The following is a 20,739-nucleotide window of genomic DNA, read 5'->3' as shown; positions in this document are numbered from 1 at the left end:
AATAATAATTGAATGGTTAAGTAAATGATGTTTAATTGTAAGGTCGATTTCTATTACTGAAACAAGTGTTACGGGATCTTAATAACAATAGTAATAGACTATTACTATAATAGCAATTTCTATTACCAATAGTAATAGAATATTAAGATAGTAATATTAAATAGTTATAAATGATTAAATAATTTAATTTCTATTACTAATAGAAAGTAATAGAAATTAAGATATTTAATAAAAACCGAAAATTATAACTACAAATAATAAATATCTTTTTTTCCTCAGTGAGAATATAATTGCTTTTTTTAGCAGTATAATTATATTTTTCCGTGTGTGGTACGTTTTGGCATGCGTATTGTATAGTTATACTCTAATTTATTTTATTCTAATATAATATTACTGTATTACCAATTTTCTAGTAATATTTTATTATTAATTTATTCCAATAATACTATTACTTTATTAGTACTACTTTACTAATAATATTAGTGATAATATTAGTAATAGGAATTAAGATATTTAATAATCTTAATAAATATTTAATAATCTGAATAAATATTTAATAATTTAGTATTAAATATTTAATAATTAAATAAATAATAATATAAATCTAATAATATTAGTAATGCTAATACTACTATTAACAATACTACTGACAAAAGATTGTTAACAACATAAGAAAGAGAGAAAGAGAGAGCAAGTAGAAAGGGCAGGGGAGAAAGGGAAAAAGAGAAAGAAGCGCATTTTTCGCAAATTGGTCGAGTAAATCCGCAGAATCAAACGCGCGATTCGGTACACGGAATGCATAGGCGGCCGCATTCCGCATCGAGCGAATTTGAATTTTCACTGGGCATAGGAAACGGCGATATCTTCGAAAAATCGATCGGCCGTTCCCGGCGGGCGCGGCTATAACATCGCCGTGCGCACCGAGAAACATTTTACCCGAACGATTCCAGCGATTTTGACAGTTGCCGTTGTTATTTATGCTATTTCACCGGCAGCACAGATATTCCTCCCGTATCTCCCGTGCACTCGTATAATAATGATAATAATATCGGCAGAGATCCGCATGATTTTATTTCTCTTTGACGTGGCGCGCACTCGAACCGACAGTTTATCGCGCTGGCGCAATCATTTTCAATATCAGCGGATGCGCCTTTGACGAGGGAAAACGTTGTTACGCCCAAAACCGGAGAGCGATATCGCGTTGCCTTTTTCCACGCGAAGGGAGCGAGGAAAAGAGAGAAAGGGAGAGAGAGAAAGAAAGAGAGAGAGAGAGTGTGAAGGGGTGGGGAGGGGAGTGGAGGGCCGGGAAAAGGGTCGCCGGCTCTTTTTGGCCACGTGGAAAACTGCCAGCACGAGCTGCGAGCACGAGTGCAATTATGAGTGCAACGGCACGCTGTTGAAACCAATTCGACGACGGGCCGCAACAGCTTGCTCGTAACTCCGTTGCCGCGACACAGCCGTGGGGTACCGGTGTCGCGCTTTACATGCGGTCCGTGTATTTCGACGGAATTAATGTTAATCGCTAATAGCGGCGGAAAATTGGAAAGTACGCGTTGTGTAAGGGGAAGATCGAAACGGCAGTGGTGGCGGCGGCTCTTCCACCGGATTTCGTGCAAGCTTTCGGTGATCGCGCTTCTCCCAGGCGAAGTTAAGACGAGAGCGGATTAGGATACGAAGGCCCTCGAAAATGCGTCATAAGAGGTTTCTTAGGTCGATGGATAAGCTGAAGAGGTCCGACGGAACTACGGCTCGCCGCTCTCACAAAAGCGAGACGAGCGAGCGAGCGAGAGGAGAGGAGAAGAGAGAGACGTTCACTTCCTTGCGTCTGTCGCTGTAGCTTGCTCATAATAAGAGCGGCCTCGATGTGAAAGCCAGGAGGAATTGTCGCTGCAACGTGCGCAGCTACTCACACACGTGCGCCACGAAAGATCGTTTACGCGAAAGCTCGCGCTCGGCAGTCAAGTGGCGGTAATTCGCGAATGCGAACGTAGTTGCGATCGACCCCGAGACATATGCACGCAAAGAGCTACGTCGCGAGAAAGTGGAAAATGTTTAGACACGCTTCATCGCGACGGCAATGCGATTAATATTAATTAAATGAGACAGAAGTAAGATCCAAGGGGTCATTCAACAATTATGAAGTAGGAGGGGAACGACGGGTCCATTAGCTTGCGTGACGGTCTGTGATGGCAGGGAGAGGAGAGGGGAGAGAGATTAAGAGACCATGAAATGTCACACTATATCTATGTCATTCTAAATCTAAATTTATATGCCTATGTTATATTCACTTTATATATATAAATTTTTTATTTTTAAAAATAATGTATTCTGTAAAAATGAAATAATATTGTGTTAACAATCAAAATTTTAACCCTCAAATATATCTTTTAACACAACTTTTATTAATTAAAATTATGATAAAGAAATAAAGTAATTAATTATAATATTGTATCTGAAATTATTTGTATTTTGGAAAAATATAGCGCGGGCTAATAATTATCACTCACAGTATGATTGTAAGCTATTTTTGTCTTATTCTATGTGAGGGAATGGTAATTTCACAGATCATGTGATATTGGAACGCAGCCCAGACCTTGGGACGAAGTTTGACGAAGCGGAGGGCGGGAGATAAAAAATAGTCAATTTACACGTGACGTAACTGTTGAATAGTCCCTAAGCTAGTGTAGTAGCAGAAATTTAGTTGAATAATTTAACCTGTCGCGTATAAAAAATTTCTTAGGATCTAAACGGGACTAGGGGAGTTTGATTTCCTGCAATAATTATTGCTGTTAGAAATATAATGTTTTTCAAACATGAAAAATAAAAAATTTTCACGATATTTTTCTTTTGGGTTTCATTTTACATTAGAATTGAACAAAACATACGTTGACTTTCCAATAATAATTTCATAATTTCATTATTTAGTAAAATAACTCAAAGTCTTTCAAAATGTTTTTTTTAATTTATATTCTATTAAATATAATAATTGGTGTAAGAATGAGATTCTTTGTTTGATATCGTAAAAATATGCCAACACTACAGGCTGAAAAAATGCAATTTATGAAGAAATGTAAGTTAAAAAGGAAGATTATATGTCGCATTAATTTTACGGCTAATTATTGATTGCTTGAACAAAAGGGAAGTGTTGGAACTATTTTGCAAGTCTGCTTGATCGATTGCAAGTGTCGCTTTATAGATGCATCTTTTTGTTTCAACGTATTTTACAATACATTTTTACGTTACATTTTTAGCATATTTTGTTGCTTCTGACATCATCAGTTATGAGTTCCGAGGAGCTAGTCGCCTTAAATTATTTTTTTGTGTAATTTTAACAAATTTTTCCCTGAGGAGGTCAACATATTTATTTGGAAAACCGTCCCTGCAGACCTCGCCACTATATTTTTTTTCATATAACTAAAACAAAATATAAATATCGTTGCATGCGCGTAACAGTGTATTTTTATATCATACAAAGAATATTATTGTTATGCCAGTATCATATCCAATAAAATAAGAATTTTTTTAAAATATTTTTAAAACACTGAACATTTAAACATTGAACATTTTACTGAGCAGTGAAATTATTTGAAAAGTCAACATATGTTTTATTCAATTCTGATGTAAAATGAAAACAATAAAGAATATTGGGAAAAATTTGGATTTCTCACTTAGAATCACATATTTTAAATATTATATTCAAGCCCTGCACACCTGTCATTATTTCGAAAAATCAAACTGAAAATTTCAATTAAATTCCGAAAAAATGTTTATGCAAGTATCCAATCAATAATTTTCAGTACTATATTTTATTTCCTTTAAATGTCACGAAAAATGTTGTTTTAATTAGAAGTCGAAGATCTTTCAAATTTATAGGACGTATATCAATTACTATTATTTAAGGAAAGATTCTGGTTTAGATAATACTATAAAATAATACTATGAGATAATATGAGTTATAAGATAGTATAGATTTAGATAATACTATAAAATATAAATACTATAAGATACTATAAGAATACTATAAGAATACTATAAGATAGTATGAAAAATATAGATTGAGATTTTAAAGTTTCTTTAAGTTTCTCAAGTTACTATATTAATTAATAACTTAATTTTCTAATTACTATATGCTATATCTAGTACATATCTATATACAGTATTAAAATATGGAAAGTATGAATTAAATAAAGTATAAATTAAATAAATCTTACTCATCTTAAAGACTAAATGCTTCTTTTGAACTTTATATTAATATTTTTTTATTTCTCAAAATACTATTTTACTAGCTTTCCAAAATTACCAATTTACTGTAATTTATCGAGTAAGTTACTGTTAGACTGGGTCATTTTCATCTTTAATGCTGAGCGCTGTGTCGTTGAACGTCTCTAACTAGTGGACCACGTTATAACTCTTGTAATAATTTAAAACGAATAGAACCAGACATTTCAGAAACTGTATTAAATTTACCGGAGGATGAACCTAAATTCTTCGAAAAATTTCCGAAGTTAGTACTTTTTCAAAACACTAAATAAAAAGAGAGAAAGAGAAACGAAAAATAACTTGTAGCTTCAAAATGCCGTCCTTTTGTTAAATTTCAATTTCCCATAGAAAAAAAGATCTATTTTCCAACAATTTAGTACAGTGATTAAATTTTCTTAAGTTCCATTTGTTTTAGATTACTACGCGACGTGTAACGTTGCCCAGTCAGAGGCGTCCATCGACACTGTACTCGGCACAAAAATCTGGACGACGAAATTTCAATTTCTCTTAACAAAATAATTTTATTTTTAGCAATGATAAACAGTGTGATAAAAACCCTATATTGAATGTCCTGATTGATTTATTTACCTCTTTGAAAAAATTCATGAAAATTTTCCTATTTTCCGATTACCTAAAGCAGGATCTCCCTTTAATTGCAAATGCACAAACTCGCGTAGAACAGGTCTTACCAACTGTAGCAGAGGGTAGTAGATAAGCTCAAAATTTAAGGTTCATTACGGGAGTTTAGACAGGCCGAAAGAGAAAGTTCGCTTCTTTCTTCGACCTCAAGGTGCAAATGCACGCGTCGTTGCAAAAGCAGCGTGCCGTTGCGCGCTGTAACAGCTTGCCTGTGAGCTTACAGCGGCGCTACCCTCTCCCCCTCACGTCCCCGCCACGCGTCACTATAATTTATATTCCATATACGAAAATTCTCTCGCGTCTCGACGCAACCAGTTTATGCGAGAGCAGTCGACGAGAGAGAGACGATATACGTGGAAGAAAACGCTTCGTCCCGAGGACGATACGCCTTCCGCCTCGCTGGCCTGTGCAGGAAGGAAGGTCTTTTCGGTTTACGAAACGCTGGTCGAATTGGCCGCGTGGAAACGCGATTCGAGACGTGGGCAAAGGCTGCGGGAGAAAGAGCTTTCCTCGTCGCGCGAGAAATCGAACGAGGAGTCTCCGATTCCGCGACATTAGGAGGAAGATTTTCGCGAGCAGAAAGGTGAAAGGCAGCGGAACGCTTTATGAAATTTCCGAGGGCAGGAACGACTCGTTCAGCATCGTAATTGTACACAGAAAATGGGCAAACATCGTACCGGGTCGGGCGGAAGCGGATGATTAATTGCGACGAGGCAAAATCGCGGACAAACGCAGCGAATTCTCAGCAGGATAGCGACTGGCCCGATACTGGCCTACAGTGGCTCTGTCGCGACAAAAAGAACCAATGTTTAACTCAATGTTCACAATTTTATAGAATACCTATAATAAGAATCCAGACACCGTCGCTGTGGTCGCCATGTTTGAGCAAAACCGGGAATTTATACTTATATAACGTAAAAAATAGAAATAATAGTGACTAGAACTTAGATTGAGTAACTAGAATTTTAACCTAATTACTTCTGCATAACAGTCAGTTTTACTATCAGTTGTATCTTCTCCTAAAGTACGCAAGAATAAAGCAATATCCTGATTGGTTCTTAAGTTTACGCCTTATATCTATGGAAATTTGTGTGGGGGAGTCCTAACGAGACACAGTAACTGCAAATGGAAGATACTTTCGGCTCTCCGGACAGTTTTACGAATAAAATGGCGAAATTGGGTCGTAGAGCGATCGTGGAATCTGTGAACGATGACATGTAACGAAACATTCAATTAAATCGTGAAGATCGCGGGATCTTCTTCGCGAATCTCCGTGAGCTTTCCGCAAATTGAAACGCAGCGTCGTCGCTCGGTAAAAGAAAAAGGAGAATGTCACGTTGCCGTTGTTTATAGCGCTGTCAATTTCGATCACCCGGATACTTCGGTCTTCCGGATATTACCTAGATATGACCTGAGTAAACGAATACACGGGGAGAATTTTACAGTGAAAATTACTTGGGAATTTTCGTATCCGTGAAATAGACTGACTTCTGCGTTGTTACTATATTTCCATTCATATGCGCCAATTATATTTTAACTTTCACTCTTGAGTCATAGTCATTTTTTTATAGTGCAATGAAAAACGTAAAGTTTAGCAGAATATCTCAGTAGATTTGCAAATTATCAAAGAAAGAAAAGAGTATTATATTTCTAACTAAATACATAGGAAAAAATTACAATGTCAGTTTTATACATCAATATATGTAAAGAAGCTCCTTGAAAAACATTCAAATGATACAATACGCACATGATAATTTTTATAATTGTGCTATAACTTAAGTATCGATTCGGTAATAGTGGAATTTATTAGTTGTCGAGTTTTCTTTTCCTTGCTTCTGAATATTTCAACAATCAAGTTACACAAGTAGATTGACACGCACTTCAGCTAATACTGTCTGGAGATTACTGAGAGCAGAAAGTTAAAAGTAATAAATAATCGACGGATATTTTTATCTAAATTCAATTGTAAGTGTTCTTTGAAATTTTTCAAAGAGAAGCAAACACAAAATCGATATGTACAAGCTGCAGAAATTGTGTATCAGGCAAATATTTACGTTGGCTGACAGCTCGAGATATCAACTTCGAAATTTTTTATAATTCTCGTCACATATTGAGCAATGCTCCAATTCATTTTTAAACGTGCATTCATTGTGTAAAAGCATTTGTAATTCTATGCGACGCAACTTTGTAAACTTTGCAAATAAAAATCAATGTTTTATCGGTAAAGTTTCCAAATATGACAAACTCTTCATTTCAGGCATTATAATTATCAATTTTTCTAACGACAATAAGTAACAAACGAATGCACTACAGACTCGTACATGGAAAAACAAAATTAACAAAATTAGCTGCGACAGCAAGAACCTGTATATGACAGCTGGAAATGAAAATAACCCAATCTGACAGCAACTTACTTAGTAAATTACAGTAAGTTCGTAAGTAATTTCGGAGAGCGCGTTGTGGTAAAATGGTAATTTAAAAGAAAATTACAGAAATTAAAAATTTTTTTAATGTAAAGTTCATAAGGAATATTTAGTCTTATTTAAGATGAGTAAAACCCTAGTGGTAGCTAAATCTCGTTGTAACATGTGGACACTTAAAAGTACAGCTACCAGTAGATGTATATTTAGCTGTGAAACCACCGCAGTAACAAAGAGTAGCAAAACTTTTAGTTGCAACAGCAAATTTCTAGTTACAGCAACAAATGCATATTGAGCAAACCATGATTAGCTGTGACAAAGTAATCTTTTTTTCTCGTGCAACTCTATTTACTCGTTATTATTTCATTGATTGCCAAGTTAATGTTCTGCAAATATGGTTAAGTAGCCTTCGCGAATGTGTGATATCCGGGTATCCGGATAATTACTAGGTAAATACCTGCGAATCTGGGAATAGAAATACCCGGATTATATACAGATCGACAGCATTAAGTTGTCGATGCGAATGCGCGCTTTGATGGTATCTCCTTAATTTCGCTGGGTAAGCAACGCGAACGTCCGGCATGCGCGATAAATTCGAAACCGTGCAAATTGCGAGCGCGAAAAGTTTAAGGAATAATTCTGGAAATAAATTTTGATGTCGTCGGTGAATACTCCTCTCTCAATGCGCCGTACAACGGCACGATGAGAAATGGCCGTGGTTTATTGTCCGCCGCGAAAACTTACACCGAAAGCCTTTTCAACGGAAAGCGCGGAGGGGGAGGGAGTTTCCTTTTTTTCCTCCTCCTTTTTGTATTCTTTTCTTCTTCTTTTTTTTTCCTTTTTCACCAGCAAGATAACGCCTATCCGTGGCTGCGATTTCGCGTATGTTCGCGTCGCAACAACACGGTTGTGCGAATGGAAACGCCGCGAATGCGGCTTGCAGCTACGCTCGCTTTCGACCCGTGACAGGCGAAGCATTTACAGGAGCAGTTTACTTCCACGCGCTATTCCGAAATTTTTCGCGAGCAAATAGGCAAATCGCTCGGGAGTAAAAAAAGAACTCATTGGAGTACGAGAAAATATGATTCAGTTAATTCAGCAAACCTGTGTAGTTCGCTGAGTTAAAGTTAAACGCTTTAACTGAGCGGATTTACTGGTGCAACAAGGGAATTATTGTATGTGGGAGCAATTAACGATCAGTTTAAATAGCAAACTCAATTTTGTTGACATAGTATTCATTACTGCAACAGATCATTTCGTACTTCATATTAATTAAAATTTACGAAATTTCGTTAATTTTATCAAACAAATCATGCATATACAATAGCTAATGAAGGAATATTTTTATTCGTTTTACAGAGAAGTACACTCCCTCATTAAGTCTGAATCTAAATGTTCCTAATGAGAAAGATATAATTATACGTTACGTAAGTTCAATTTTTCTTTATGTATTAATAACTGTATATATTTATGATATATATATTTAACACGTACATATACGTGTATATACAAAATCGCAAAATGTTCCTCTTAAAACACAGTTATTTCTCTCTGAGATTTAGTAAAACTGGAATAACATTACATTCCATTAAGAAATGGAATAAAGTTGAATTAGGAGCAACCAAATGCAGTTTCAAGCGTCACGAAATTTGATTTTAATATTCTCCCCATAAACTTAAATAACGTGTTATTAATTAGAACGAAGTTTCCTGTAAGTGTATGATATACTATTTCGAGTAATAAAAGCAATTTTCATTCATAAAATAATTAAAGTCGAACATACGAATGGTAAGTTTAATCATTATTCAAGGGCGATAAGATTATGACGACTTTCGCGGAGACCTTAGAATTACTAATCGGAATACATATTTTATATATAGTCTTCTTTTCCTGAGTTACTAATCAATTTGACTCAAGATAAAACAATCTTGTTGTAGCATTTCGTATCTCGATTATTACGAAAAAAATATATATGGTTTATAGAATCGTTGCGAGCATATATAAAAAGATCGTCTATATCATATTGGCGTAGTCAATCATAACAATTAGTTGCTTGAGAAGTTGTAACTTTGAAATTCTGAAAAATGTACCATCTGGCCCCGGTCTCCCCCACGGTCGTGGAAGAAAGATTGTCCGTAATTTTCGGGGTGAGTTTGTGAACTTTCCGTCTTGTCCAATGTACTGGGAAAGAAAAATGGTAGATTCAACTAAAATTATAGTTATTTTGGTTCCAAACATACTTTTTGATTGTTCTAACACGAATTCTAAAATGGTAGTAACATGCATTTAAAGTTATTATCACTAACATTACAGTGGAAGCTAATAAAAAAATGATTTTCTTATCCATAATTTGTAGTAATTATTAATTTATGTGGTAATTTATTGTAGTAATTATTAATTATTTATTTATGTGGTTATAATTACAAATGCCAAGTATTATTTTCTCAGTGTGAGAAAATTCGTTTTTTAATGGAAGAGCTCTCTCATTGGACAAGTCGGAGAGTTCGCAAATTCACCTCAAAAATTACAGTCAACCTTTCTGTCCACGACTGTACAGTCATAAATCTTATCAGTATCCCTGCGACTTAGTTACTGTAGCAAACTGGTTATCCGTATACAGGATGCTTCAAGAAAGATGTTGATCCTAACATGAAAGTCACTTTATCTCCATATAAGTGTCAACATTTTTCTGAAGCAGATCCTTTATATAAGTAAGTTAGTTATTATAAGCACCATAAGTTATCATGAAAAACTTTCTCTTCATATTAACAAGACTGGTGTTAATATTATTTTAAGTATGTCTACTCCATGTGTCGAAATTGAATTTTGGAGCATCCCGTATTACGGTCACAGATATGCTAAGCTAGCGAGATTTTCAATTGGGACGGCAAATTTTCTTTCTTTCCGTGTAGCGTTCTTCTCTGAAGGTATGGCGCCAGAACGACCCGTCCGGGCGATCCGTTCGTAATCGCAAATAATCGCAGCCCTCTTTCTATCTCCGGTGATTTGCTGATTACTAAAGAATTTTTTGCGTACTCATATTTCTAATTTCTCCGTCGGAAATCGCGATCCCTCCGATTCTCGTAGGCTTACTCCTCCAGAAAATACATTTCTCCCGCGTTTCTCGGATACAGGCATTATTTTTGTCCTCGTTTTCCACTTCCATAGATTGTAGACAAGCCGGGCTTTTTCCCTTGGCTCATTGCGTTGCCACGGCACAGCCGCTAGAACGCCGGTTCATAGCGACTCTATTGAATGACGACGAGAAAATAGAAACGTTAAAAGAGAGAGAGAGAGAGAAAGAGAGAGCGAGAGAGAGTTCGTCATACGATGGTAGCTCTGATAATAATGTAGCATGCGGATGGATAAGGCTGTGAGAAAAAGACTACGGAAAGAAGGGTAGCTTTTTGGACGTTAAATCGCAGCATTGTGATGAAGAAACGAGAACGTTTTGCGAAACGCGCGCTGTGGAACATTTCGTCACTTGCGTTCAAACCTATACCGTAGCGAAGTAGCGGAGAGAGAGAATTTCATAGTAAAATTTTAGTAGAATTTTATAACCGAGAAAAATATCAACATTTTGCCTTGACAGAATTACTAATGGCAAAATGATTGGTTTGTGAGTTTTTGTAAAAATTACATAAATTCATAATGGCGCGTTTCATTCTTTCTCATATTTTTTAATTGACTCTAATTGGCCAATTGAGTAAAATTTAAAAAATAAATAAACATTTTCTCCGCTCGCACATTACGTATTTTAAAAAAGAAACTGCCATTTTGGCCACTTCCCGGTAGAAATGGGTCGTTAATCGTCAGTGGTTGTAATGTTAACTTACGATCCTTCCATTTCATATATACTACTTATATTTCAAGAACTGAAGTATACTATTAAAAAGTCTGCCACATTCCATCCCAGCAAAATTTATCGTGTTCCTCAACGAGATAAACTCCGTTGACAGTCTATTCCTGCACTACTGAAAAGCATGATGAAAATGGAAAGAATTTATGTGTGAAAAAAGCTGTACGATATTTTCTCTCTCCGTGTAGGGCGTGGCTTCAAAGTTACCTGACCCTTGGCACTTTTATCTTTCTGTCGCCGTAATAGGGAAAGTGAGCACTGTATAGGATTACATGGCAGTACATGGGAAGTTGAATTGAAACTCATCATTCGATCAAACTTCAAACCTTGTTTATGGTTATGTTATTTACGCAAGCTTGTGTTTTCTGGAAAAATTGAATTTCTAAATTTATATTCCTTTGCGCGTATGCCCTCCTCTCCTCTCTTTCTCTGCCTTTGTCGCTCTCTCTCCTTCTCTCCCTATCTATCTATCTCTCTTTGTCACGCGTGGAAATACCAGCCAACTATGTCAAAGCATTCCAAACAAATTAAACTTGGTAGCAACGAAATAATTAATTTAATATCATCGTCGTACATAAATTTGTGCGGAAGAAAACGATGACCCGCTGTGCGTATATATCAACGGATATAAGTCGAGTGCCAATTTATTAAATCCCAGTCTCAGCGGGGACTTCGTTACTAAGATTTCTATGAAATTATACAAAGCTAATAAGGTTCCTAAAGTATCCAAGATGTTCGCAATGTTGACCTGCGCGCGTTGGAAAAGTAGCATTTATATCCTTACATTATTATAAACTGCAGGGAGTCTCCTTCTGTGGATAAACACCCAGATACTGCAAGGTTTCTAACGACTTGATATTCGTGCGACTTGAGCGGAATAGTAATGGAATCTCCCGCACGTGTATTTAATGAGTCCGAGGCTATCGATTCCCACTGGTCCATCGAATCGGATACTTAAAAAAAAAAAAAAGTAAAAACAGAGAGAAAGAGAGAGGAAACACAGAACCTAGCGTGCAGCGTGTGGATAACCTTGTTCCATTGAAATAACGGGTCTGAAACACGACGATTTAATTCATAACGACCACTTAATGCACCCTGCGTGCAACTCTAAGCCAGCATGACTTTGACAACCTCATATATCGTGTGGCCGATAAGTGTCGATCAATTTACATCACGGATTATCGCGATTCTTGTCATCTTACGTCACGTCGCTTCTTTGTCGTCGAGCAATTTGTATGTTACGGCGCTCAGGACGCCGGCTCAAAATGTGCTCGGATCTGCTGGAATCCGCCGAATCTCCTAGCGCGTTCGCGCAATCCTGTCGGTGCGTTTAATTTATTTCACGTCGTTGCACGGTGCTCACCGCCGCACAACAGAAACTTATGGACGCGCTGTGCAAAAAGTGCTCCGCTAATTGCCCGGCCGCAGCTAATCCCGTGGGATCGCAATTACAGGTCTTGGACGCGACCGTTTAAATTATGACCGGCACTTAATGCACTCCGTATGTAACTATATAAGCCGGGAGCGACTCGACAACTCCGTGAAGGCAGCGTGCCAGGAACTCGTAATTGTTTCGAATCAACGATACTTTAGGCTTTTCGCCCGGCTGCGAGTCCGCCGCGGGCTTCGTGGCTTCAGGCGTGACATTATTTTCTTGCTTTGCGATATTTCGCAATAAAAGGGAAAAATAAGAGAGAAGCTCGAGAAAAGAGCTATTAAACGCTCTCTCTCTCTCTCTCCCCTTCCTCTCCCCCCTCTCTCTCCTCCCTCCTCTGCTCTGCTACACACCGCTCCCCCCCACTCTGGTTCGATTGCAAATGCAATCGTTCTTGTCGCCGCGACGAATTCGCGAGGGGCGAATACTGATAAAAATAAAAAATAAAAAAAAGAAAAGAGGAAAAGGATATCGCGGGATTTTAATAACATGCCGAATTAACATCTTAATCCGCCGGATCTCTCCGAGACGAGGCTGCTTTTTATGCAATACGACTCGGAGCGATATTTCATGCACTAAAATGCAAATTCGCGCACGTCCATTAAACGGCGAAATAAATTTCGGGGGGGAGGTTTTTCGGTAAGGAAGAAACGGCTGACCTGCTTTCCGAGGCCATGACACACAGCGCCGTTAAACCTGGTTTAATCAATGGGCGCGCCATGTTGCGCGTATATACGTACGTACATACATACATACATACATACGTACGTACAGGGTGGAGCAGACATCGCGTATCCGAGGGAGATACAGGGACGAAATTGACGTTTCCCAATTTTTTTCCCGACATCCAGTTGCAAATCTTATTCAGCATCGTGTCGGGGACGTCGCTCCCGAACAAAAATTCGTGGCGGGAAATTAATGTCTAGCGGCGCTCACTCGCGCATTCCAATGATCTGCGGCAGAAACTGCGAGAGATTTCTCTCGATTTTGGCACGAGAAGCGCGCGAATCTTGCTTCACTCCAAACAAATGGTCCTGCAGTCATAGCGGAAATTGTCTAGATACGAGGAATTAGTTAAGATGGATAAACTACTGGCAAACACTGCGATATTCCGCACACACTGCACTGTATTTAATCAAGTATAGATGACAGCGACAGAATTTATATCTGAACTATTCTGGTAGAAATTTAATGCAGCTTTCCTGCAGTTATACTGGACAGTTAGGTTGTAATCAGTAAGTGAAGAGTAAAATTATGTGGGATGCCCCAATCAAGATGTAATGCTTCTCCTGTGCAATTACTGCGCATGAAAAATGCGCAAAATCTGAACCTATTTACGAAAGCAGGACAGAAGATGGACACAAAATTATTCAATTGATTAATAGTCGAGTCTGCTGCTTGTAAAGTCAGCAAATCTGAGCTAGCAGTTTCATCTTTTGTGCACGCTTCTTAAATTGAAAAACTTTTACTGCCCAAATTGATTTCTCATGTTCAAAAATTTGTCATGTACATAAGTCGTTTAAAACTAAAGTACTCAACATATATAAGGTAAAATTTTTCTAATTTTTTGTTTTCCCAAAATAGGTGTGTGAAGTCACGTTAAGCAGTTACTATCGCTGCCAACATATTAAAAAAAGGCAGCCATTTGTGACTTTTATGTCACATCGGTCAAAACAGAAACAACATTCATATTGGAGGTAAATAATGATGAAACTGGATTGTGACTTCAGAGTCACAGTGGACAGTAGAGAGTTAATGTTAGTGAGAATTGTCGCGCAGGTAATCTTTGCGGAGAATTTTGTTATATTTTTGTTGCAATATGTTTCTCGCCTTTCACGTGACATCGTTCACAATCATTAAACGACACATATCCTTCTATCCATTTTTATAATTGTACCATGTTATCAAGTTCTGAGTCTGACAGTTTAGTATCAGAATAGAGCCTGATGTGTTCTCATCGCGATGATATTCTATATTAATGTATAATCCACTTGTCTTTTGCTCACTTTCATTCCTAACCTTATTTCTCATCTCTGTTAAAGTTTAATGTTGTTAAGTGGCTTATTTCCTCCAATTTCCCTTTCCTTGCTCCATGCCTTTCTACACGTTCACTCATTGTTCAAGCAATTTTAAGCTCTTTTCTAACAATTAACACATTTATAATATAAATTAATTAATACGTTTTACATTTATTCGCAATAGAGATCATAATGTGTGCACACATTATAAAACTGAATCAATATCCTTGGAAAGAATCGGTGTATACGTATAATGCAGTTAATTGCTTCAACCAATAAATCCAATTTATATATTTCCACAACTGATAAGAATGCATTAACATTAGACTATAATTGAGCAGGTATTTACGAAAACTGCAGACATTTCTACCAGAATATTTGTGAAATTTGGCAAGGTCTTTCCGTAACGCCCATATCCAGACAAAGGTCAGCCATATTTCTTGTCAAAGTGACTGTAGTAGACAAAAAGTACTAGCGGCGAGAGACAAACGAGTAATCCTCACACTCATCTAAATTTGCTTACAGATATTGTTAGAATGCTGCTACAAATTCTACGTACCACAGACAATTTCCCAGCAGATGCAAAAAATAGCGAAAAATTTTAACTGTGACACTTACAATTCTGCCCGGTCCAGCAAAACATTTTTTCGAGTGTTCTGACGCGGCAAAACGCTTTCTGGCCCTTCCCACCTCATCCTGTAATTGCCTTTTTTATCTGGAATTACTTAATATCGCGGCGAAACGAGTGTACGAGTTAATTTACGAATTTTGTTGTATTCGCGTCCAGCCCGGTCATCGCCGGGTAACAGTTCGCGAGCAAAAGTTCGCTGTCGCATATTTCAATAACGCGACAAACCGCAAACTATCGGAATTACATTAATCTGCGGCGAGAGCAACGAGATTGTTGGAATCGCGCCTTTCGCGTCTTACAGTCCGTAAGATTGGAGGAGCAACGGTATTTCTCTTTTCGCCAGTATTTCTCCCGCGAAATTAACGTTCACTGTAGCGGCAGCCACTTTCGACCGAATTTATCAGACTATTAGTTTACGTCATACCGCTGGTGCAAAAACAAATTTGCGGATTCGACAACTTTCATTTCGCAACTCTTTTCCGAATGTGTTGAATATCCTTTATTCTTGATATGAAATATATATTAATATATATTAATATATATTCACTGAGAATACGATTTGAATTAAGTAAACACTTCTTTGGAATAGTCCAAATGAATTTTTTGGTTGATCGAACAAAATTTTGTTTGGCGCAACAAAAATATTTATTTGCGGCTTAGTTTCAAAAAAATATTTTTGTCCACCAAATAATTTGTTTGGACTATTCCAAAGAAACATTTATTTGATTCAATAAATCATTCTCTCTGTGTATAATAAAGTATTAATATGTATTATGATCGTATACGAGTCACTTAACTTTAGATTCGAAAATACTTCTGATGTTTTTTATATGGCAGGAAAATGTATAAGAAATAAATTGTGTAGTCGGAAGGGCCACAATATTTATCTTTTGCAAGCATATAATTAATACTCATTGCACATTTTCCTTTGATATGAAAAATATAATTATATAATATAATTATAAATATAAAAATATAATATAATTTTCAGATCTTTCAGAATCTAATGTTAGGTGACTCACTCTGTACATGACAAAAGGTTCTGATCAAAGACAACAAGTAGAAGGCAAATATCAGGCAATTGTTTATATTCGCGCGTAATCAAGTCTATAAAAACATAAAAATTGATACGACATTAAATGTCGTAAGAACAATCAAACGTCGATTAATAAGAAACACGATCAAGAGAATAATTTTCAGTCAATCTTGTTTAGGATATTTTATCACATCTTTGCTTTTATTGTGGTTACGAATTTGACGGTTTATTACTTACGTACACTGAAGAGGGTCAAGAAGTTTGATGACATTTGATAATTGAACTGATAAGCTTGATCATGTGCGAGTAACAGCGATTGGCTCTTATTTGCTTCCTATTTATTGTTCTTAATACATATATGTTGTGTGTCTTACACACAGTTGTGTGTGTATCACACACATACATAGCATAGCGTTTACGCCTCTCGAGCAATCGATACTCAGTCGATTAATGAATGTGTGTTCAAACACGTTAATCGTATATTTATCAATATTAAGTAATCGCATTTACGCAGACGAAGGGAAAAATTGCGCGCTACAGTTGATTTAATATTAGCAAAGAGTAAATCTTTATTCATCGGGCGAAAATGAAACACAATAATTAATTGAAACAAAAGAGCAATCAACAATGTACCACGACGTCGAGCGCGCATACGTGTGCCACTCAATAAAATGGTCTTGCAGTCTTTATTTAAATATTTAGGTATTAAAAGTTAATTAAAACGGATAAGTGACTAACAAACTTTGCGATATCAAATATGTTTCCTATTTAATTAATATATATGACAGAGACAGAATTTCTATCTGAGCTATTCGTTAAATTTAGCAAGAAAGCCTCTCTCAAGAAAGACGTTCACGTTAAAGCCAGTCACTCTTCTTCTAGAAATGGATTGTGATAGACAAAAAGACCAGAGACAAACAAATGTATAATTCTAACATCTCCCTAAATTTGCTAGTAAATATTCCTAGAATGCTGTTGCTGCAAATTCTACATGTCACAAAATTTCTGTTAAATCAATACAGATTTCTGTTTAATCAATATAGATGACAGAGGCAGAATTTCTATCTGAGTTATTCGTGAAATTTAGCAAGAAAGCCTCTCTGTGACGTCCACGTTAAGTGGACCAGTCACTCTTCTTCTAAAATTTGATTGTGATGGACAAAAAGACCAGAGACAAACAAATGTATAATTCTTGCATTCCCTCAAATTTTCCAGCAGATATTCCTAGAATGCTGCTGCTGCAAATTTTACATACCACAAACAATTTTCTAGCGGATTAAAAAAACAACGAAAAATTTTAACCTGTAATATTTCGAATTCTACCCAGACCAACAAAATATTTTTTTCACTGATTCGTAAAATATAGAGGTTAAAGTCACGGTATAATTGCGCGAACGTCTCCCGCAGGGAAAGAGACTTGGAGCGGTTTCGGTGGATCTCGTTACACATGAAATTTTACGTAATACGGATTGTTCGGGGACGAAATGGGAGGCAGGCAAAAGAAACGTAGAGAAAAAGGCGGGGGAAAGAGGCGAGCGCCGCTCGTTTGAAGTCGGCTCACGAGGGATTCGCGGGGGTTGAACGATGGTAAGGACGACGACGACGACGACGACAACTCACGTACCTTGTCGAGATCTATCTCTTCCTGGGAATTGAGTTGCAGGCAGTTGAGAGTGAGAGAATCCGTATCGACGGCATTATCGCCTCTACTCAGGCCGGCGAATACCAACACCAACACGCACCACTTCATCGTTCACGTCGGAGCCAATTAATTAAGCGCGATCCTAGAAACCCCAATTACAAGGGGCAATTAATATAGCGGATCCCGGGCCTTCGCGACGAAGATTTCCACTCGCAGCTCTCGTGATAGATCGTGTTCCTCTCGTCGCCGTTTCGCTCTGCTACGACGCTCTACGACGTTCGCCACTCGGACGAGCCACGAGCATCACCCTCTATCGACGCGGGGCCTCTCGGCGGAGCACTCGGGAGCGGGCTCCGAGTATCTGGTGCTCGCGCTCTCGGTGGTGACGTGCCAACGGTCCGGATTCCTCCTCTCAGAGCGACGATACAACATCTCCCGGCATCGCGTCGCGCTCTCGTCGGCCGTGCGACAATCACTGCGGGGCCAATCAATCGAGTTACGCGACTTCGCTTCGCTCCGTTCCGCTCGTTCTCTCGCTCGCTCCTTACTTCGCCGTCACTCTCCGTCCGTCCTCGTAATCCCGTGCCCGTCCGCGACGCTCAGGCGATTTAATTGAGCGCCCAGTCCGTCCCCGCTTTCGACCCGCTCGATATGATCGATGCCTCAGCGCATCGCGCTCGATCGCGGTTCTCCACTGCGCGCGGCACTCCTCGCTCCGTGAACGACGGCCTCCCTGCCGAGGATTTTCCCGCCGAGTCGACCTGGCCGCAACTTTCCTCCCCACCGACGGAGAGGAGCTGATTCGCGCACTGGACGAGCGGGAAAAACGCAACACCGGTGGCCTTCACGAGCGTCGTCTCTGCCAGATGTCCATTCCCGCTCGACGGGGATTCACCTGGTTCGAACGTTATTCCGGCGAATCGATCTTCAGATGATGAATCCACTAAGGTCGAAATCACACCAAGGCCCCGAGGAACGCAGCCTCGAGTCGCAGATCCTGCGGGGATGCTCCGCTGGTCTCGGCAGAGGAGGAAGTGGAAAAAGACGCTCACCTGTCAGGCACTCCGCGGCAATCGAACGCGCTCGATAATCGAAGCGAGTTCTCGCTCCGGCGGATCGCAGCAGACGATTTTCCGCGATGACGTAACAGCCGAAGAGGGAAAGATAGAGGGACAGGGAGAGAGAAAGAGAGAGAGAGAGAGAGAAATAGAGGACTCTTCCCTCCGCGGCTCAATTCCGCGCCGAATGAGACTCAGTTTCTCGGTCCAGATCGCGCACCGCCGTTTTCAATTTCCGCTCCCGCCGGCTGCCGTGACTGCGAACGAGCTTTCCCGAAGCGGTGAACAGGATGAACGGACGCGTTCACCGGCCCGTCACAAAACAACAGGAACGACGCAACGTGTTGCTCTCGGTGTATATGATCGACGAAACGATACGCGAGGTCGCGCCGTTGCCCGCCAGGCGACGCCGTGCCAGAGAGGGATGCGTGCGCGACGAAGTCGGAGAGCACTCTGACGTTCCCAGTCCGCCGCGCTGGTCCTCGCTCGCTACGTACGTCCGACCGTCCGTCCGTCCGTCCGTCCGTCCGTCCGCCGACCTCCGACCTCCGTCGCGACGCCAGAATGAACGAACGGAGAGAGAAACGCGAGATAGTGGGGAGATAACGGCGGATAAGGATGGGTTAGGAAAGAACGAGCGACAGAACCGCGGACAAATCGCCGGGGAATCCCCAAAAACGGATCTAATAAACGTGGTGGTAACCGGGGACAGGTTGTCATTTCCCGCGTCGACGCGCCATGACGATCGCGACCGACCGCGCGGCCGGTATGGGGAACTGGGGAATTAGATTAGGGGTGTAGAGAATTGCGAGATAGACAGGTGACTTAATCCCCACCAAAAGAGCGAAAGCAATGAAAAATATTGGGAATTTTGGATTATGGGTAATGCATACAAAACCCCATTAGTAAAAAAATCATGAGGTATTTCTGACCGACCTCAAAACATTAGATTAGGGATGCAGGGAATTGTGAGGAAAAGAGATAGACGGATGGCTTATAACTCCCTCTAAATGAGCGAAAAGAACTGAAAATATTGGTAGGTAAATACAATCCATTAGTAAAAGAATTATGAAATATTTGTGAAGTATTTTTAATCGACTTTAAAAAATTAGATCAGGGTGTAAAGAATTGCGAGAATGAGAGATAGATAGATGGCTTATGACTTCCTTTAAAAAAGCGAGAGGAATTAAAAATATTTATTATTACGAGTAAACATATAAAAACCCATCGATGAAAAAATTATGAAATATTCGTGAAGTGTTTTTAATCGACTTTAAAAAATTAGATTAGGATACAGAAAAATGCGAGAGAGAAAGAGAGAGATACATAGAGATAGCCTCCTTTAAAAACAGAAGGAATAAAAAATATTGGTTATTATAGATAATACACACACAAAAATCCCATCAGTAAAAGGATTATGAAATATTCATGAAGTGTTTTTTCCGACTTCAAAAGAGATTTTCAATTTGTATGTTTGTTTGTATGTATTCTCATTAATTTGAAAGCCATTAGAAATATTGAAATGCAATTTTGTGCAACTATATGTTATCTGCATGGTTTTTAAAAATTGTTAAGTTATAATGTTGATATAAATATATTACATTAAAACGAAAATAATAACATATTAATTGTACGTTAATTTTATATAAGATAATAACCAAAAATTGACAGCCCAAGAAAATTGTAAAATTTTTACGCAAGAATTTTTATATTGTATCGATTCAATCAGTCAGGATTTCAT

The 20,739-nt window shown here is 38.6% G+C and overlaps 1 protein-coding gene and 1 long non-coding RNA gene across 2 annotated transcripts in view; one reads left to right on the top strand and one right to left on the bottom strand.

The window, feature by feature from the left end:
- Window positions 1–19,444, bottom strand: part of LOC116846304 — a 101,151-nt gene extending 81,707 nt beyond the window's left edge. The window contains exon 1 of the mRNA XM_032819967.1: window positions 17,923–19,444. Within this exon, the coding sequence (XP_032675858.1) occupies window positions 17,923–18,048 (126 nt within the window). The 5' untranslated portion in view covers window positions 18,049–19,444. The remainder of the gene's footprint in view (window positions 1–17,922) is intronic.
- The window catches only part of LOC116846307, a 160,222-nt gene that overhangs the window by 117,887 nt on the left and 21,596 nt on the right, over window positions 1–20,739 (top strand). The window lies entirely within an intron of this gene.

The sequence above is a fragment of the Odontomachus brunneus genome, unplaced genomic scaffold (genome assembly GCF_010583005.1).
Source record: "Odontomachus brunneus isolate Ranch 3 - 2012 unplaced genomic scaffold, Obru_v1 Obru_scaffold_063, whole genome shotgun sequence".
NCBI classification, from domain to species: domain Eukaryota; kingdom Metazoa; phylum Arthropoda; class Insecta; order Hymenoptera; family Formicidae; genus Odontomachus; species Odontomachus brunneus.
This window is presented reverse-complemented; position numbering and strand designations above follow the sequence as displayed.